The sequence below is a fragment of the Schistocerca americana genome, chromosome X (genome assembly GCF_021461395.2).
Source record: "Schistocerca americana isolate TAMUIC-IGC-003095 chromosome X, iqSchAmer2.1, whole genome shotgun sequence".
NCBI classification, from domain to species: Eukaryota; Metazoa; Arthropoda; class Insecta; order Orthoptera; family Acrididae; genus Schistocerca; species Schistocerca americana.
Window position 1 is genome coordinate 672,616,928 of NC_060130.1, and position 20,634 is coordinate 672,637,561.

At 38.7% G+C, this 20,634-nt stretch overlaps 1 protein-coding gene across 1 annotated transcript in view; it reads left to right on the forward strand.

Moving 5' to 3' along the window:
• LOC124555746 (vacuolar protein sorting-associated protein 13A-like) overlaps positions 1-20,634 on the forward strand; it is a 689,798-nt gene that overhangs the window by 582,455 nt on the left and 86,709 nt on the right. The window contains exon 58 of the mRNA XM_047129770.1: positions 18,164-18,284. Coding sequence (XP_046985726.1) covers positions 18,164-18,284 — 121 coding nt within the window. The remainder of the gene's footprint in view (positions 1-18,163; positions 18,285-20,634) is intronic.

Here is a 20,634-nt window from a genome sequence, read left to right on the forward strand (position 1 = left end):
CGGTGCAGTGAGCACTGATTATCTGAAGCCCTGGTCTTACAAATATAGCACTTCCATACTGAGAGTGCGGTGTTTCTGCAGCTAGTTTCATGCCCAGTATTTTTGGTCGTCTCTGTCGCTCATCTCTATGCGTCTCTTGTATACACAGGACGTTGCATTTTTTGTCACGGCAGAGGTTGGATAACAGATGTTCTTTGGCTGATGATGTGCCTTCAATATTTATAGATATCATCGTTAAAGTTGGCTCTGATAAGGACCATTTATTTACTCACATGTTTGTTTGCTTCTGGTGTGAGAGAATCAGCCGTCTAGGTATACCTAGACGCCCAGGGGACGCCCGGATGTGTAAGGCTTAGGTGTCAGGACACACCTTTCGTGGAGGCTTCTCTCATGTCCCCCAAAATAACAATAAAACATGCTTTACTCAGTTTAGTTCTGGTTATGTCAGTCATGTTTTCAGTCATGTTTCCATATGAGTGGGCCAGTGATGGAAGCTTCTAGAAGTTTTGTTCCTTTGACAAATTTAGCATGTTTACCACTCTGTGATATAGTGGGAACCAGTGAAGTTTCTGTGTAGTGTAAAAACTTAGGCTTGTCTTCTTTACATTAAGGAGCAGTCTGTTTACATTAAGATATAAGTTTGTTTTGGCTGTGCTTCTATTCAGTGCAGTCTAAAGTGGTTCTTTTGTGTCAGATATCAAATCATGGTGTCATCAGCTGAGAGAGAAACTCTGTTGATGGGTAAGGTTAAGGGAAAATCATTTATATAAACCAAGAACTACAAGAGGCCTGAGATTGAGCCTTGTGGAACCCCATGTCTTATGGTTTTATGGATGAAATGTACAGTACCAGAAATTTATTAAGGCTTAATCTCATTTGTTTGAGTATATTGTTCATTTTCTTTGAGATAAACACTCCGTCCTGGCCAATTCCTCTTATTTTATATGAATTAACGCTCTGCACCAAGGCATTAATGTTGGCTGCATGTCATCAAGTCTTAGAGTGAAATAAAGGAATACTTATACTGCATCAGCTGTAGCTTTCTTTTCTTGAAACCTAAACTAAACACAGGGTAAAATTTTTCTTTTCTTTGGGAATGAGCTAAGTCTGGTGACTGTAGTATATTCAAATATTTGGATGAATACTGAGAATACTGAAATTGGTATGTAGTTGCTAGTATCTTCCTTAATTTCCTCTTTGTGTACTGGTAAAACTTCTGCAGTTACGAGTTTATTTGGAAATGTGACATTCAGGAATAAGAAGTTTATTGTATGGGATAGGGGCCTATAGTAATTTTGCTGCCCCAAGGAAAAGGAAGCATTGGATTGTGTTTTGTATTGCAAATGACTTCTTCATTCTTTTGGTTTGAATTATTTTTTCTGTCTCTGGTTGTGATGTTGGTTGTAAGAACAGTGTATCACTGCACATATGTGAGTCAATTTCTGGAAGATGGTTATTCTTGAGGTGATCTATGAGACTTCCAACAGTTTTAGTGAAGTGTGAGTTGAATTCATCTGCTTTACTTTTTATTGGAAACTAATCTCCAATTTAAGTTTAGGTTAATTTCATTTGACACCTGTGTGTTACTACAGCTGGTTGTGTTTATGGATTTTTACATCCATTTACTTTTGTCTCATGATGATATCAGTAGGTTATTGTTTTTCAGCTGTTTGGATACACTAACTAAATTTCTAAAGACCTTGTTATAAGTAGTGAAGTATTTCTTAAAATCTTATGGGTGAGAAAAAAATCTCTCTTTCTTTTATCTGATGTGATGATATCTGTGGTGATCTGCTTGAGGGTTTTCTGTTGGTACATACACTTTTTTGGTTTTAAAGGGAAATGGTAGTTGAGGCAATGGCAGAAAGTAGTACACAGTCTGCCAATTTTCTCTTCACATATGGGTAAGAATACTAAGCACACTGCCTTCGGAGTAGTTTCTGCTTTGTGTTACAATCTTATTTTAGTTGAGGCTTGCTCATTTGCAAACTTACTTATGTATTTTTGTAGGAAAGTTCTGGTAGAATGGAAATACTTTAGGTGTATAGGAGACCAATCACTGAAAGGTAAAAGCCTTTCGTCATCAACATACAAAAAAGAAAGAAAACTTGCTATATTTTGGAGTAATCGTTTTTCAGGCTGGAAGAAAACACACACACACACACACACACACACACACACACACACACACATATGCATTCACTGCAGACACAGGCCTGTGCCCATACATGTCCAGCCGGCACCAAATAGGGAAATAGTCGTGTGTGTGTGTGTGTGTGTGTGTGTGTGTGAGAGAGAGAGAGAGAGAGAGAGAGAGAGAGAGAGAGAGAGAGAGAGAGAGAGAGAGAGAGAGAGAGAGAGAGAGAGTTTGTGTCTGTGTGGTTTCTATGTGTATTTGTATTCCAGCTTGAGAAGCGATTACTATCAAACCTTGCAAGTTCTTTTTTTTCCCCCACCAACAAATAAACACTTCTGCCTCTTCATGAGTGGTCTCCTTTAGATCTAAAGTATTTATCTGTGTAATCAATGCATTGTGACTAGAGAATTCTGAGATTACAGAATGTGCTCTGCATTCTATGTTACTCAGTACTTGAGTTGTTAGCCTGGTTGGAGATTTAATGTTTAAATCACAATCATAGCAATTCACAACATTTGTATAGATTAAATGGTCCCTCTTGTAGAAGACCCTCAAGTTGCCTGATGTTGATATAAAATTAATATTAAAAAAACACTGGTATCTGAGGGCTCTACATGAGGCAATTCTGTGTCTTTGTCACTGTTATGACAGTCACATATATTCAGTGTTAGAACATTAATACTGTCTTTTATAAATATGCAGCTGTTTCCACCCTTAAATTTTTTTCATGAAAATTGATGTATCAGACTGAACAATGATAACACATTCTATTTCAGGAGACCTCATGCAGTGGTCAATAACACACAATATTTGTACATCTATCAGTTCACTATTGCTATTAATTATGACATATATTTCACTCTCTAGTTTATTCAGTTTGAGTTCGCCTCAGTGAGAGCTCGACTGAAAAATCTGAAATACTTGACCGCAGATGCCACACACAGTTTCTCAATGTGTAGTCCTGTCCTATTTTACATGAAAAACTAGGAGTGTGCATTTTTATGTAGGCATAATTTTACCTTTTTATTAAGTGACATGACTTTAATTATTGATGGATAATTACTTTGAGATATGTTAAAACTTAGATTAGTCAGTTTTTTTAACAAAGGAAGACCTGTGTAGCTTGTGTACTGGTGATAGTGAAGAAGTATCAATGAGCTAAGGAATGTTCCCTATAGTTCTTACATGTTTAAGCATCATCTTCTCAGCTTGCTGTGATATTTTTATAAAGCTGTACAAGTTGTAAACAACTTATTTCCTCCTGGTACACCCACAAAAATTATTTTCTGTACTAAACAACTATTTGTAAGTTATTACCTTAGGATTAAAGGAGATCACTCACTGAAAAGCATTCAGTTGTCAATAGGCACACACAAAGGGAAAACTTGATAGCTTTTGGAGTTATCCTTTGATGAGCTAAAGTACACACACACACACACACACACACACACACGCCTATGCTCTACATGGTGCCAACTAGACTGACTGTGGTAATGCTATTTTGCAGCAGATGGGCTGGATATGGTGAGGGTAATGCTGGGTTGAGTGCTTAAAAGGAGAGGGAAGTTTGAGGCAGGGAGAGGGACTGCAGATGGGTGGCTAGTTGCTCAGAGGGATGCCAGTTTGCTGGCTAGGAGTGAGGGGTGGCATGTATGGTTGTAACAGCCAGTGGGAACTGGCACACACTCAAGGTGACATGGGGATATGAGCTGGGAGGGGATGATAGGACAGAGGAAGGGGAAACTGTTGGGTTAAGTGTATGGGGCTGTGGATTAACTGAGATTGAGGCCAGGACAATTCTTGAGCAGAGGATGTGTAATAAGGATAAATCCCATCTGCATAGTTCTGAGAAGCTTGTGGTGGATGGGAGGATGCAGATACCTCGGGTTGTGAAGCAGCCATTGAAACTGAGCATGTTGTGTTCAACTGCATGTTGTGCCACCAGGTGGTCAATTTTGTTCTTGACAATAGTTTAGTTGTGACAATTCATCATGGGGAACAGCTGGTTGGAACTCATACCAACATAACAAGCTGTGCAGTGTTTGCAGAAGGATACAACATGGCTGCCTCCTCAGGTGGCCCTGCCTATGATGATATGGGATAATCCTATAACAGGGCAGGAGGAGGAGGTGCTGGGTGGGTAGATTGGGCAGGTCTTGTGCCTTGGTCTACACAAGGATATGATGCCTGTGGCAAAGGGTTGGGTGGGTGCTGGAACATCACTTTAGGAGAAGAGGGAAGGATCTTCCATAGTATGACCCTTATTTCAGGGCAGAATGAGAGATAATCAATAGCCATTGCAAAGGATATGTTTCATTTGTTCCAGTCCGGGGTGATATTGGGTGACAAAATGGGTGTTCCTTTGTAGCTGATTCTTGGGGGTAGTGGGAAGATTGGGGGTGTGTAAAGATATGGCAGTGGAAATCTGTTTGTGAGCTAGGTTTGGGGGGTATCATTGTCTGTGAAGGCCTTTGTGAGACCTTCAGCATACTGGGTATGGGAGTTCCTGTCATTACAAATACATTTTCCACAGGTTGCTAGGCTCTGTGGGAGGGATCTTTTGGTGTGGAAGGAATGGCAGCTGTCGAAATGCTGGTACTGTTGGTGATTAGTGGTTTTAATGTGGATAAAGGTGTGGGTGGAGCCATCAGTGAGGTGGAAGTCAACATCTGGAAAGGTGGTGCATTGTGTAGAGGAGGACCAGATGAAGCAGATGGGAGAAAAGGTGTTGAGGTTGTGAAAGAATGTGGGTAGTGTTTCTTGGCCCTGAGTCCAGGTTATGAAGATATCACCAGTGAACCTGAACCAGAGTAGGGATTCAGACTTTTGGCAGGTTAGGAAAGTTTCCTCTAGATGGCCCATAAATGGGTTGACATAGGAGGGTGTTTTGTGGATGCCCTTGCCTGTGCTGTAGTTTTGTTTGTAAACTTTCCATTCAAAGGAAAAGTAGTTGTGGGTCAGGATATAGTTGGTAAGATGTATTAGGAATGAGGTTGTGGATTTGGAGTCTGAAGGTCATTGGGACAGGTAGTGTTTGATACCAGTAAGGTCACTGGCATGAGGAATGTTGATGTATATAGTAGATGCATAAACAGTGATTAATAGGGATCTGGATGGTGAAGGTTTAAGGTGGTGGAAAGTCAGTGAAGGAAATGGTTAGTGCCTTTGATGTTGGATGTTAGGTTTTGGGAAATTGTTTGGATGTGTTGGTCAACAAGAGCAGAAATTCTTTCAATAGGAACACAATAGTCAGCTATAATGGGGCATCCAAGATTGTTGGGATTGTGGATTTTGGGAAGCATGTGGAAGTGTTTGTTTTGGGTGTTGTTGGGGTGAAGATGGAGATGGAGTCAGCTGAGAGATTCTGGGAAGTTTATATAGATTTCAGTAAGGATTGGAGGTTATGTTGGATTTCTGGAATGGAATCACTCTGGCAGAGCTTGTAGGTGGAGTTGGACAGGTATTTGCCAGAGGACTTGAATCAGATAGTCACTGTGGCTCATCACAACAGTGGGGGAGCCCTTTTCTGCAAGGAGGATGATTAGGTCTCAATTCATTTTCAGGTTTTGTATGGCTGTATTTCCTTCTGACAAAAGCTTAGTGTTCTTATGAAGGGACCTGCGGAAGGATGGTGTGGCCAAGTTGGAGGTAAGTAATTTGTGAAAGGTGACTACAGAGTAGCTACGTGGGAGGGAGGGTCACAGTTGCATGGTGTTATCAACTGGGAGATGCAAGGTTCAGTGTTGGGATCAGGTGGGCTTTGGTTGGAGGGATTGTTGGAGAAGAAGTGTTTCCACTTTAGGGATCGGTAGAAGGAGAGTTCGTCTTGGTACGTCCAGTATGGTTAAATTTGCAGGTGGGGCTTAGGAATTAGGACTCTGGATAGGACTCAGAATTCTGTGAGACTGAGTATTTTGTGGAGAGGTTAATAACAGGGTTTTTGGTTTGCTTAGGTTCTGGGTTTTGTAGGGTGTTGGAAGGGAGCTTTGTAGGATGTGGTAAATTGAAGAGGTCTGTTAGGAAGTGTCTGGGTGCTATGTGGGGTTGACAAGGAGGTTCACTGTGAGAAGAATGGGTGTTGATGCGTAATAGTGCCCCAGTGTAGGAGCAGGATGTCAGCATGTTAGATAATAGTGCCCCAAGGCAGGAGTAGGATGTCATCAGGTTGGACAATTTATGGAAGTAGTGTCTGCAATGCTCCTCAAGCCCCTGCAGTGCAAGGGTTTCCATTTAGGAGGCATTGTGTGTGTAATAAGGATTGCACAGTAAAAGTATCTTGTGGGGGGAGCAGAGGTGTTTCAGGGAAGCCTGTGCCATGTAGAGGTGTTTTTCCAGTATCAGGTTCATGAGAGCTAAGGACTGATGGATTCTGAAAAGTTAAAGGTCATTGTCAAATGAGGGATGGAATCCATAGAAGGAGATTTTTGTGGTCATATTTTAGGGTGGGGTGAGGGGGGAGGGGGAATTCCACAGTTTGGATAGCAAATGAGCGACTCCTAGAATACAAATGAGGGAATCCTATCCTAGATCCTTCCCATCCCTCCCAAAGCAGTGGTCCATTACCCACCCAACCTACACAACATCCAAGTCCATCCCCATGCCACTTCCACTCCCAACCCCATACCACAGGCATCATATTCCTGTGGCAGACCAGTGTGCAAGAACTATCCGATCAAACCGCCCAGCACCTGATTCTCTACTCAAGTTACACTTTTATCTTACACCATTAGAGGCCAAGTCACATGTGAAAGCAGCCATAACATCTACCAACTTTGCTTCAAACACTGCAGAGCCTTTTATGTTCGTGTGACTCCCAACCAGCTGTCCATCAGGATCAATGACCACTGCCAAACTGTTGTCAAGAACAAGGTTGACCATCTGGTGGCACAACATTTGGCTAAGCACAACATGCTCAGTTTCAATGCTTGCTTCACAACCCAAAGCACCTGCATACTTCTCTCCACCACCAGCTTCTCTGAAATGCACAGATTGGAGTTATTCTTGCAAATCATCTTCTGCTCTCATAATCATTCTGGCCTTACTCTGAGGTAAGCCACAGTCTCTGAACCCTTCACCCAACAATTTTGTTTTTCCTCACCCTGTCACCCCCTCCCAGTTCATGTCCCCACACTGCCTTCAGTGTGTGCTGCTTCCCACTGGCCACTACAACCATATCTATCATTCGCCCCTCCCCCCCCCCCCCCCCCCCCCCCCCCGCCCACACACACACATTCCTAGCCACAAACTGGCCTCCCTCTTAGATGCTAGCCACCAACCATCAGTCCCTCTGCCTGCCTCCCACCCCCTCTCTGCACATCGCACCTAGCAGTAGCCTTGCCACAACCAGCCCATCTGCCAGAAAATAACATTGTGAATCTCAGTCTAGGTGGCACTGTGTAGGGGCATAGGCATGTGTATGTATGAGGGTGAGAGTGTATGTATGTTGGTACTCAATATTGTTGAAGGATAACTATGAAAAGTAGCAAGTTTTCCTTCTTTTGTGTGAGTCTATCAACAACCCAACACTTCTGGTTTCTACTGACAGGTCTCCTTTAATCCTAAAGTATTTACATTCTCCCAGAACTTTTCTACTACATTTATTTGTATGTTCTCTGTTTTCATGGCAAAATATACACTGTTTTAGCACAATCACTGTTATGGTGTACCTTTAATTATTTTCTGGTTTCCACAATTCAATTAGATTTTAAACATGTTTACCTACTTCACTTTTCCAGAATCTCTATTTTGTTAGGTGAGAGAATAATTCTAAACAATGGTTAATTATTTGAGGTGTGTGTTACTCTTTGGCTTTTGTCACACAATGTGACATTCAGCTGATGACGTGTCAGTTAGATTTTAAGTGGTAATACTTGACCTGTTTTTCATTTGCATATGGGTAATAGTTACCAAAGTGTGAGAAAGTAAAGTATGTTCTTTAGAGTCAGTTGTAAAAGTTGTTATCAATTTTCCAGGTGCAGGCTTTGTTTCAGAATCATTTGCAGAACACTGTTTTTGCATTATTATGTTTCTGGCATGTTGTCTTTGTGCTGGTTGTGTGACTATCATACTAGTGAAAAGCCCTGGGAAAGTAAATTATAGGTTACATAATTTGTTTGCCTTGTCACTGACAGAAAGTTTGACATAAAATACAAGAAGAGAACTATTTTGAAGTTGTTGCTTAGATTAGTATCACCATTTGCCCTTCTAGACTCACAATATTATATATACTTAGTGGCAGATTTTTTCCAGTTCTCTCTGCCAGCCTATTTGTATTAATGTCATTAATAATAAAGTGTGTTCACCACAACTTTGACTTCCCTGACTGACACTAACTTTTACATTCCTACCATTTATTATGTAGCATATGATGCTGTATTTCAGCAAATATATAAGTTTTGTGCAATACAGTAAGAAGAGATGCTCTAATTTTTTGATATTAAACTGTAATAAAAGTTTTTGGCAATTCATATTCTTGTGGTGCTTGACATTTGTTGAGGAAGTTGGAGAAGAATCCTTGTAGCCATTCTGTCCATGTATATTACAAGCTATAGAAATACAGTATTCTGATTTCAGCTAGTTTTCCTAGTTTCAGGAATCTGACTCCTGTAGTTAGTTCACTGTTTGTAAAAAGAGAGGAACAGAAATGGTTTTCTTCCAGCTGTACACTGATTTCTTAGAGAACTTCTTTTGCTTGCTTGATATGATGTATATCAACTGGCACAACTAATGATAAGAACTGTGGAAAAGACCATTTGTGTTGATATCTTTTCAAATATGATAAATAGATCATACGATTCATGGTGGTAGATAAAGTATTATGTTAATATGAATTGTGAATGGTAGACAAGAAGCAGAGTCATTGTGTGAATATAGTAGTTATCAGTCAAATGGAATGAGATATGGGAATAGGTTTTATGAGTAAGATTTGCTGTTCTGAGAGATATTAGAGTTGGGAAGGGATGTAGTACTTCAGAAACTGTGGTTAGTTTAGAGAACAGGAGATCCCTGCTGTAGGGGGAGGATCAATGGTATGTTGGATATGATTGTAAGGACAAATGTTTGGACAGGTTACATAGTCTGAGAATTTTTGGTGGTTGAAATTGAATTGGGAAAGAATTTAGAGACTCTGCAAGTGTTGAATTGGTGGAATGTGTTCATATACTTGTGGCAGGTTAGAAGAGTTGGTGACAATGGGCAAAACAAAATTGTATTTGGATGAAAAGTTTATAGAAGGCATTGAAAGTTAACAGCTGTATGATGTAGCAGCAAGAGAATGGAATTAACTTCTGTGAGTGAAGGATCTAGGGAAGCAGGGTATGGTAAAGGGAGAGTGTAGGATTAGTCTGAGAAACATTTTTGTATTACCAGTTGTGAACTGGTCGCATTTGTGATCTGAAGTCTTTGGAGCAAAAGCTGCAAAAGATACAGTTTATAAGTCTGCTTTGTGTTTGACCAGATCTTTCTTAAGGAGTGAATTGTTAGATAATGAAATGAATTTATACCATGGATTTCTAGTAGGTTTGGTAGAGGCTAAGGAATATAGCATATCAGCATGTTACTCGATTAAAATTTACGCCCACCATAACAGAAATCTGTGTGATACAATACATACTTTGCACATTATGCTGAAGAAAGAAAGGTAAGTTTCACTCAGTATTACTATAAGTTCAGTAAAAAAATAAAATAAAAAAGATTCTTAAGATTTTGATTTAAACCACTAGTCATGCAGGCATCTCACACATCTGTAGGTCAGATGTCATGATTAACGTCATAGAAAATCACATTAAGAGTCGGGTATACAAGTATCACTGTTGGTACAGGAGGCTTTAGAGGAAAGTGACATTATTGGGTGTAAATGAGATGTGCATTACAGAAAAAGTAGTGTATCAATGAAAATAATCAAACTGTCATGATGTAGAGCATGCTCTGCAACAGGGTATTGTGTGTTGGCAATATGCAACCTTTGTCCATGCCTGTTCATCCCAACTGATAACTTGGTGATAGCCACACCAATGCAGAACGCCAAACAGTGTTCACATAACTGTTGATATATGACATGTGTCATTTAACAGGTAGCTTTCCCTTGGATAGTTTATCTTTTGTGAGTTACTGGGCTGGCATATGTGGTAGGTGTGCAAGTCTTGCGGCAGGAGCAGTCAGAGGGATAAGAGCCATGGACTAGGGAAGTGGGTGCAGAAGTAGCATAGGCTCTGAAACTTACCTGGCAGATTAAAACTGTGTGCCAGACCGAGACTCGAACTCGGGACCGTTGCATGAGTCATGCTTGGGTAGCTCAGATGGTAGAGCACTTGCTCGCGATAGGCATAGGCCCCGAGTTCGAGTCTCAGTCCTACACACAGTTTTAATCTGCCAGGAAAGTTTCATATCAGCACACACTCCACTGCAGAGTGAAAATCTCATTCTGGAAACATCCCCCAGGCTGTGGCTAAGCCATGTCTCCGCAATATCCTTTCTTTCAGGAGTGCTAGCCCTACTAGGTTTGCAGGAGAGCTTCTGTAAAGTTTGGAAGGTAGGAGACGAGGTACTGGCAGAAGTAAAGCCGTGAGGACAGGGCGGGAGTCATGCTTGGGTAGCTCAGATGGTAGAGCACTTGCCCGTGAAAGGTAAAGGTCCCAAGTTTGAATCTCGGTCCTGCACACAGTTTTAATCTGACAGGAAAGTTTCATATCAACACACACTTCACTGCAGAGTGATAATGTCATTCTGGAAACATAGGCTCTGGCCAGTGTATTCGGAGATTGGTGAGTGGGGGGGTAACAAAAACTATTAGAAGTGTGCTGGGCAAAATCTCAGACAGAATGGATCTCATTTCAGGGCATGCTTTTAAGAAGTCGTAACCTTGTCAGAGTAGCTGATTAATATATTCAAGATCAGGATAATACTGAGTGATGAGAGGTGCATTTGAACTAGGTTGGTTGGGTAATTATGTCCAGTGAAAGCTGACATTAGAAAGGTGATGTACTCCTGTATGTAGTCTGCAGCTGGACAAATACCAAGGCTGTACAGGACAGATTGTTTAACATGAGAAGAATGAGAACTGTCAAAATGCTAAGAGATTCCAAAAATTTTAACAGGTCAACATCACCATGAGTCCATATGGCAAAGATGTCACCAATGTATCTAAAACAAACCAGGGGCTAAAACCTTATGGATCCCAGAAAGGCTTCCTCCAAGTGACGCATGAAAACATTGACGTAGGAAGGAGCCATCCTGGTTCCCATGGCTGTGTCTCTGATCTCTTTGTATGTCTGCTCTCCAAAAGTAAAGTTGATGTTGGTAAGTATAAAGTTGATTAAGGTGAGCACAAAGGACGTCATCGGCTTGGAAACAGGCAAGCATTGTGTGAAGTAATGTTTAGCACCAGAAATACCATGAACATGGAGGATGTTGGTAAAGAGGGATGTGGGATCATTGGTCTTATTCTGAATTCCATTCACTTAAAACCTACTAACAAACATCAGTAGTTACGTTTTGACAGCTGCCATCTTTTCTATGTCAAACAAGCCCCCCAAACGCAACTTTGGTATTTGTTCAGATGCAGACTCTTTACGCCAGTACACCACCATTCTCACACCAGCCTTCACAGGACATGATTTCCCCACCAGTCTAGCTCAAAAGCAGATTTTCTGGGCCATCACAGCCAATCTCGGTACTGCTGATCCATCCAAAAAATAACTTAAGAATACAACATACGAGTACACCTCTCATCACTCAGTATTATCCTGATCTTGAATGTATTTATTTTAATCAGCTACTTCAACATGGCTATACCTTCCTAAAAACTTGTCCTGAAATGAGATCCATTCTGTCTGACATCATTTTGCCCACCAACCTAGAAGAGCTTCTTGTTCCCCCACCCCCCTCTCCCCATCTCAATCACTGAACACACAGACCAGAGCTTATGTTCCTCATACACCCACTTCCCTATCCCATCTCTCTTATGCCTCAAACAGTCCCCACTGCAAGTCTTCCCTTTGCACCCATCTACCACCATCTATACCAGCCCTGTAACTCACAAAACATGTACTATCAAAGGGAAAACCACCTGTGAACTGACACATCTTGTGTATCAGCAGTTATGTAAACACTGTTTGGGTATCTACAGTGGTAGGACTACCACTAAGTCATTAGTTACGATGAATGGGAATGGACAAAGTGTAGCATTCCTGCAATACACAATATTCTGTTGCAGAGCATGCTTTACAGCATGACAGTTGTGATGTCAGTGCCTGTTTCACCACACGTGCCATCTGGATTCTTCCCACAGACACCAATTTCTCAGAACACCATAGATGGGAGCTGGTGTTACAACATGTCTTTTTATTCTCATCACCCACCTGGCCTTTATTTATGTTAATTATTTTCTCTAATGTTCTTGGTATCAGCATTTATTCTCAGAAGTAATTCCTTTGTTAGTCCCTTTTAGGTTGCCTTTTAATTTCTGACCTGTCTACTTTTCCCCACCCCCACCTCTATCACAGACACTGCACTTAGCTTTCTATTCTTATTAACTCTTGCAAGTGTTTGGTCAGTTATCACTGTCTTGCATATTACCCTACCTTCCACTCTCAGGTTTTCATATCTTGTTTACTGCCATCCCCAACAATCAGTCTTTCCTTCTCACCCCATCTGGTAAGTCTCCATTGACCTTGGATCCTGAGCTTTTTTCTGAACTCTCCCTATTTCCTGAACCTTGCCAGCCCTTTTCTTTCATCCCTTGTCCTCCCCCTTTAACCATTCTGCCAGAGGAAGGAGCCACTGTCCTCAAAAGCCTGCATATTTGTTGAACATTTATGTCTGTTTTCTCCTGCTACAGCTTGGTCAGTAGATTGTTTTGTCTACCCAATTATATTACATTTTCAGAAAACATAATATATGAGTCACACAGCATGTCAGAGAGGTGTTCTAATCATTATTGCTTTTGCAAGGAGATTAAATGAAGTAAAATACACCATCTGACTAAGATTTGGAAATCAAACAATATTATTGTTATTAATGTCATTCAACACGTTTTCTGTATGGTGAGTAGAAATCTATGGTTTTTAAGATTTGGAATCATTTTATGCAGAGCCAATCTGATGATAAAGAATTCCTTGAGTCGCATTTGTTGCATTAAGCCACTTGACAGATGCAAGACAAATGAAACTGAAACATGAACTACAAGCATAAATATATAGCTGAAGCAGATCACTCTATTCCTAGTGTCCATTACCAGCAACAAGAGCATGGGAGCCAGCAGAATAAAGTGGACAGAGGAGAGGAAGCTTGCTCACAGCCAGAAAATGGCAGCTTTCTGGGCTAAGAAGAAATGGAAGATCCTTGTAAAGAGTCAAAACAAGCCCCATGTTCCTAATTGGGCTCAAATGGAATGAGGAAGAAAATTTGTTAGAATTGGACTTGACTCTTGGGAAATACTGAATTAGGCAGATTACAGACAAAATTAGGTTGGAGAAAATGTGCACTTCCAACGAAGTGGAAGATTGACAGAAACATAGAAAACTTGACAGAGATTGTGATGTTTAGAAACCAAGGTTGCTTTGTTTGGTGTTAGGGAGACATAATAATTGGCCTCAGCAGGGTCAGGTCAGCTTTGTTATTCAGAGTCACCTGTCAAGGAACACACCACAGGATAAGAGAGAAATAAACTAGGGAATGACACAAACAGATGAGATTTTAAAATCTGTGAAGTCAGAAATGGTTAAAATGTGTGGCAATTGAATGTCCGTAATCCTGAAAATGACCTGGAGGAAAATTTGTTATTATAATAGGTTTAGGACTTTGCTGTTTCTGTTGTTACCCAAACAAAAACCATTCATGGCAGTGTAACTGAGTGATATGAAAATCAGATCACAGTTAACAAGCTGAAATAATTACTGGAACATCAGTGGTGGATCATGGACCTAAATTCTGGGGTGGCCAGGAAATATATGGGAAAATCCAATGTCCTTCCCTTTTAATGTAAGCACATCTAGCATTCCCAATGACCACCACCACCATTACTAGTAGGAAAATTATAATTACTGTTGCTAGTACTACTGCTACTACTAGTACTACTACCACCACCACCACCACCACCATCACCACCACTGCTAATAATAATGACAATCACTGTTATTTATGAACGAACTGGTAGAGCAGGAGTTTGACTGTTATTTGTTGTAGAGCAAGTTAACTTGATGATTCTTCTTGTTCGTGAATCTTGTCATGATATTGTCATACCATATATCCCGGCTTTCAACTATTCTCAATACTGGTTTTAATTTGAGGTAAGGGCTAATAGGTGATCCTGGGCCATAGTGTCCTTAAATAAGTTTTTATGCATTTTAGCCAAGAAAACCCCTTTCCACTGCAGCACTTGTTGCAGAAATAGTAGCAATTAGAGAAAATAGTTTGGGAATTTGGTCCATTTCATTCTCAATCATTCTTTTGATAATGTTTCTCAAACTGACAGAGTGTAATGTTTATTTATGCTGGGAAGAAAGCACAGTCTCCACTTCTATGTGCAACTGCAAGCAACTGAAGGATGTGTCAGATATTTTTACATTACATTATGTTTTTATTGGTCCTTTTGATCATTTGTTGTACAAGGTATACAATATGATATTGGACAAGTCATTGTGATTTACAGTACATGTTTTTAAATCATACAAGAATATTTACATTGATTTAGGCTTAATATTATCACAACTGAAGGTTCAGCTTCCATACATTATATTTAACCTTGGCAATAAATTTTTATGTTTTGAGATATTCATCTATACTGTAATAACATTTTTCCAATAAATATTTATGGACAACAGTTTTAAATTTTGAAGTGTCTTTTATTGTTTTAATGTTTGTAGGTAGCTTATTGTATAGTCTGTTTCCTGTTTGCAGTGGTCCATTCTGTTTTAGTGTTGTGTGTGCATGTTGAACATGTATGTCCTGCTTTCTGCTTGTGTTATACAGGTGGATACTCTGGTTGGTTGACACAAGATTGTTGCTATTTTCTAAGATTTTCCTTACAAATATGATTACTTGCAAAATGTACAGACATGGTAGTGGAAGGATATGTAGTTTCTTGAATAAGGGCTCACATGTGCTTCTTGATGCAGCATTTTCTATTGCTCTTACATTTCTCTTTTGGCATATAAAACAACTTTTGCTAGTAGATGCGTTTCCCCAAAAGATTATGCCGTTTAATATTGACTCCACACCATATACAGGGAAATGATGACCATAACTGGTGAACTGAGTAGTATAAAGTAATTTAATGAAGAACAGTTTCTTACAATATGAAAATCTTGTATCCAGTAGTGTTACAATATTATCAAAAATCTCAAAGTAAACTTATTTATATTTTGACATCAGTGGATTGCCAATGTATTCATCTGTCATTTCAGCTCTAGTCTCAGAAGCTACAGTTGGGAACTAGTCAAATGTTTCATGGGATTTAAAAAATCAGTCAATTTATCTTCATTTACTGAGTTTTTCTTGTAAGCTATGCATTCTGGGACAGTATTGTTCCAAAAATGTGCTTCACTGTTGTTTTTTTCTGAAGAATGTTGAAAAGCAGTTCAGTCTTTAAAAATATGCTTTGAAAAACAGAGAGAAGGAAATGAAGTCAGACTCTAGGAGGCTAGTTTTGAAACCACAGGCCATCCTTGTAGTCATTGCACTGAAGTTAGGATTGTCAATTATTTCATTTAAAACCTCAATGAGTCCCAGATGGTTTTTGTGAATGGCAGATATAATTCTAGCATTACTGTTCCATCTCATTTCTCTGTTTGAAGAAATACATTTACCAGCAATACTATTGAGAACTGCTGTGCATTTGGAAGACCAGTGGAAGAAAGCAGGAACGTACTGAAGTGTGAAGGAAAATTCCTTACTGGTTTTATACAGCTCTCCTGCAAAACTAAATCCAAACACTGTACAAAACAGTGCATAAAAAGAACTTGTGGGACAATTTCAATGACTTCAGCTTACATGCCATTTAATTCTGTAGCCAGAACAGAAGCACCATCATATGTTCTTTATATCATAATTCTGAAACATGTTACTCAGCACAGTCGATGAAGCAGCAGCAGTTCTGGTTTCACTAAGATCATGAAGACCAAGAAAATATTCTTGAGTATCACCATTTGAGTCCACTAGTCTCACAACAATAGAGCATTGTGATTTGTATGAAAGGTGTGTAGTTTTGCCCACAATGCAGGCATAAAGTGAAGTTCTGTCAATACTTGAATCTACATGAACACAAATCTCCTCATTTATACATTCCATCAGTTTGTTCTGTGTAGTTTTCAAAAATCCCTGCAAATACCTCATTTTCTTCCAGCATGTTTTCAAATCTTCATTTATATTAGGCACAAATTTAAAAATGGGTCTGAACTTTTGGGGATTCAGGGAATTTTCCATCTCATCATGATGTCTGAAAGGTAACTCCTGCTTACGCAGAAGATGTGCACCAATATTTGACATCCTCTCTTCAAAATTTCCTCATTCAGTTTCACATCTCCTTAAAAATGACAGCTCCTACAAGGAGGTAATTATGTCTATACATAAAACTATTACATCAGTACTTGTACCTGATTGCATTTCATTTATGTCCACCGCACATGGTTCAACTACTGCACATGGGGCAACTAATGTTAAGGAAAACATAGAGATACGGCACCACAACTACTGGCTTCGCATGCCACAGAAACACAAAGCGACACAGCTGTGATACTGTGCACACCAAAGACATGGGGTTACCACAGCAACCAAGCATTTACAGGCAGTTTAGCAAGTGACTGGCCTCCTCGTCATATGCTTCACGCCTCCGTGTGCCTTAATTTACAGTTAAGGTTTTGCACTTTGACTTGCTCTAACGTCTTTCGTGATCACTGACAAAAGTTCATTAAGGTTCAGTGTACAAATAATTATTGCTGCTAGTACTACCTCTTCTACCACAGAAAAGAGAAGAGGCCCGGCCTCACTTGCCTCCTCTGATCAACTGGCACTGTATAACATGCAGCCGAGTGTTTTGTCCATCTTCAGCAACTGTGGCTGACTGTAATGAAATAATAAGCAACCAGTTGCAAATAGGAAATTTATTTTCTTGACTGGTTTTGAGCACTTATTACCCTTCTTCAGAAGGTAATGCCTGTCGCATTATTTGCAAGTGTCTATAATAAAATGCATACAGTACAATGCCACAGTCCTACGACCATATCAAGAGTTCGTGATTATCTGACCACTTATTATGGTCTGCAACCTAAGTAGTTTTTATTATCAATAATCAGTATTTATGCTATGTTTGTTATGGTATTAGGACCATGGCATTGTGATGTATGCACTTTATTATTGAGACACACAAAAAATGCAACAGGCTTAACCTTCTCAAGAAGGACACTAAGCGCCTCAAACTGGTCACGGAATTAAATTTCTTATACATACCTGGTTGCTTATTATTTCATTATTAACATGCAGGAAAGCAGCACACTTATAGATAATGTGTTCATAGACCCAGGTAAAGTGGATTAAAGTGAACACTGCAAATTCAAGGGGAATGGTCATAACATTTTCTAATCAACATGTTGCGGGGATGTGATTGTTGTTACAGTTTTTGGTTGTAGTGAATACTAACCCAAGGATGGGTCCTATCCCTGTATGACATTCTTATCAAATTACACTGTAAAGAAAGAGCTATATCAAGGATTCAATATTATTTGACCATTTACAATGGTCTGCAACCTAAGCAGGTTTCGTTATTAATAAGCAGTACTTATGATATGTTCATTATATAACTTAGCAGCATTTCTAATGAGCAAATAATTTGTAGGAATACATTCAGTAACAAAAAGTAGATGAGCAAAATAGCAGTGATTGTAAAATATTCAATACAGACTGTGATAAATTCTCTTACAAACCTATGAACTGAATAAAATATGATCATATAAAAGTGATTTTCAGCTTTGCATTCCTTTTGTTCTCAACAGACTAACTTTTTCATAGTTTGAATTCCTTTTCTAATTACAGAAAAGAAAAGTTTGTCTGCAACATTGCAGTGATATGCCAGAGATGCTGATATTGACAGCAAATTCTTTCATAATGGGAGTGACATTAGGAATGTCTGGAGTTGTTGTGAAACCACTTACTGGTAAGCTTGTGTCTTGATATAAAAGCAGTTAAAATGAAACCTAAAATAAATAGTAGTTTTAAATTCTAATGACAGTTTTCAATGTATTAAATTTCATGTAAATAAATGTGTATACTAAAAAGTTTCTGCATTTATGAATGAGAAGAGAGCCATGAAATGTTCTTGTCTAATCACAGTAGCCATATTTTATATTAGTGCACATTAAGATACATTTAAAATCCACAGTCTCATGTGCTACTGATTAATTTTTATGACTTCTTGGTTGCTAGGCTTTCTATAATTTGACAATAGTCATATCAGTCATTGCAGTGTCATCATCTCAATCACTATCTCAGTTACTGAATGACTTCAGAGGAACTTGTTCTTATAATACAGTATAACACCACATACTTACTAACAGTCAAAATAGAGAAGTATACTGGAGGAGACTACTATTATTCTCAAAGGCTGTGTGCTATATGGAGAAATTGTGTTTATTAGTTTATCATACCACTACTGTATGAATCAGCTTTGGAATTCATTTTCAAGTCAACTCATTTATAAATACACATCATAAATAATTCAGTATATTAGATGTGTTCAATTTTCTTTTTTTGTCTGGGCACAAACATATGCCAAAACCGTAATTCACATATCTAGTTGTGAACAAATGTCTCACTTGCCAAATTGGAGCATGTATGTTCTGTTTTTTGCTGATAAACACAACTGATTTTGTACATCCACATATAATGTTACATAATTCATATTCTATGTAACCTGTGGAGATGGGTCTGGGATGTGGAAATAAGTCAAGAATGTACATTTTACATAAGTGGAAGAATAGAATGACTTAATTTCATGACATATTATAGTACAGTTTATGGGATATTAAAATACAGTACTTACACGAATAAGCACACATACTGAATAGAATATTTAGAATAGAATGGAATATTTATTCATCTTTGAACATGTTTACATGTAATTGGTGTCATCATATGTTTTATAGTTACAGCAATACAGTTATTTTACAATTATACTTGCCTAATTATGTTGCAAGGAGGCTTTTGCATAAGCAACTACTTCAGAAAAGTATATTGTAACACAAATTGGTCACTTTTTGTAAACCAAATGCAGAGAGGAGGAGTTGCCATATATGTTATAATCTATCATAGTGTGAAAAATTTGGAAACTTAAAAAAATTTTGTGTAGAGCAACATGTAGAAGCATGTGTGTGTGAGCTTAAACTATATAATGGCATGTTTATAATTGTAGCCATGTATTGGGAAATTGGGAAATTTTCAAATATTTTTGAAAAACTTCGATTCTTTGTTATGCTATCTGTCAGACAGAGGGAAGCAAATTATTGTTTGTGGGTGGGTTCAACAGAAAGCTTGACCTTGAAGTATTGCTTGGTTCTTTCAGTTTGACGTCAGTTTCTGATTTTCCTATTTGGGTTCCACAGGAAAGCAGCACACTTATAGATAATGTGTTCATAGACCCAGATAAATTTAATCAAATAAAAACTTTTGCTGTCTGATCATGATACGCAGCTAGTTACAGTATATGATGTAGCTGCATACAGCAATGTTAAACAGTCCTCCAAAATAATGCATTCAGTTAACGATTTAACAATTGAAAATTTTATGGATAGCTTGCAAGAGTTAAGACTGGGATGAGGTGTACAGGGAACCTGATGCTAATTTAAAATTTAACTTATTTCATGATACCTTTGTGGGTATATTTGAAAACAGTTTTCCTAAGAAAACAGTGAAATATAATTGTAAGAAACCATGTAAAAAGCCATGGCTTACTAAAGAGATAAAAATATCTTGTAAACAGAAAAGGGAAATGTATGCTATAGCTAGGAGGAGTAATGATCCCGAAACAGTGAAACATTATAAAAATCTACTGCACTATATTAAGAAAATTTATTAAAAAGTCTAGAAGTATGTGCATTATGTCAGAGGTTACCACGTATGATAATAAAATTAAAACAATTTGGAATATTGTTAAAAGGGAAACAGGACAACCAAGAGCACAGGAAGACCATATTTCTACCAAACTCAATGAACAGTTTGTTAACAAGGAGTCAGAAGTAGAAAACATTTCTAATAATCATTTTTAAGTGTTGTAGGCAAAATAGGATCCAGCTATACATTATAATGGAAGGCAGTATATGGAAGAGGCAATACTTATGCACTTTGATAAAACTGAAATTCAACCCACCTCTCCTACTGAAATTAGGAAAATAATAAATTCATTCATGAGTAAAAGTTCACATGGAATTGATGGCATTTCCAAGAGAGTACTAAAAGCTTGTTCCCAACAAATAATTAGGATTCTCAGCCACATATGTAGTAGCACACTG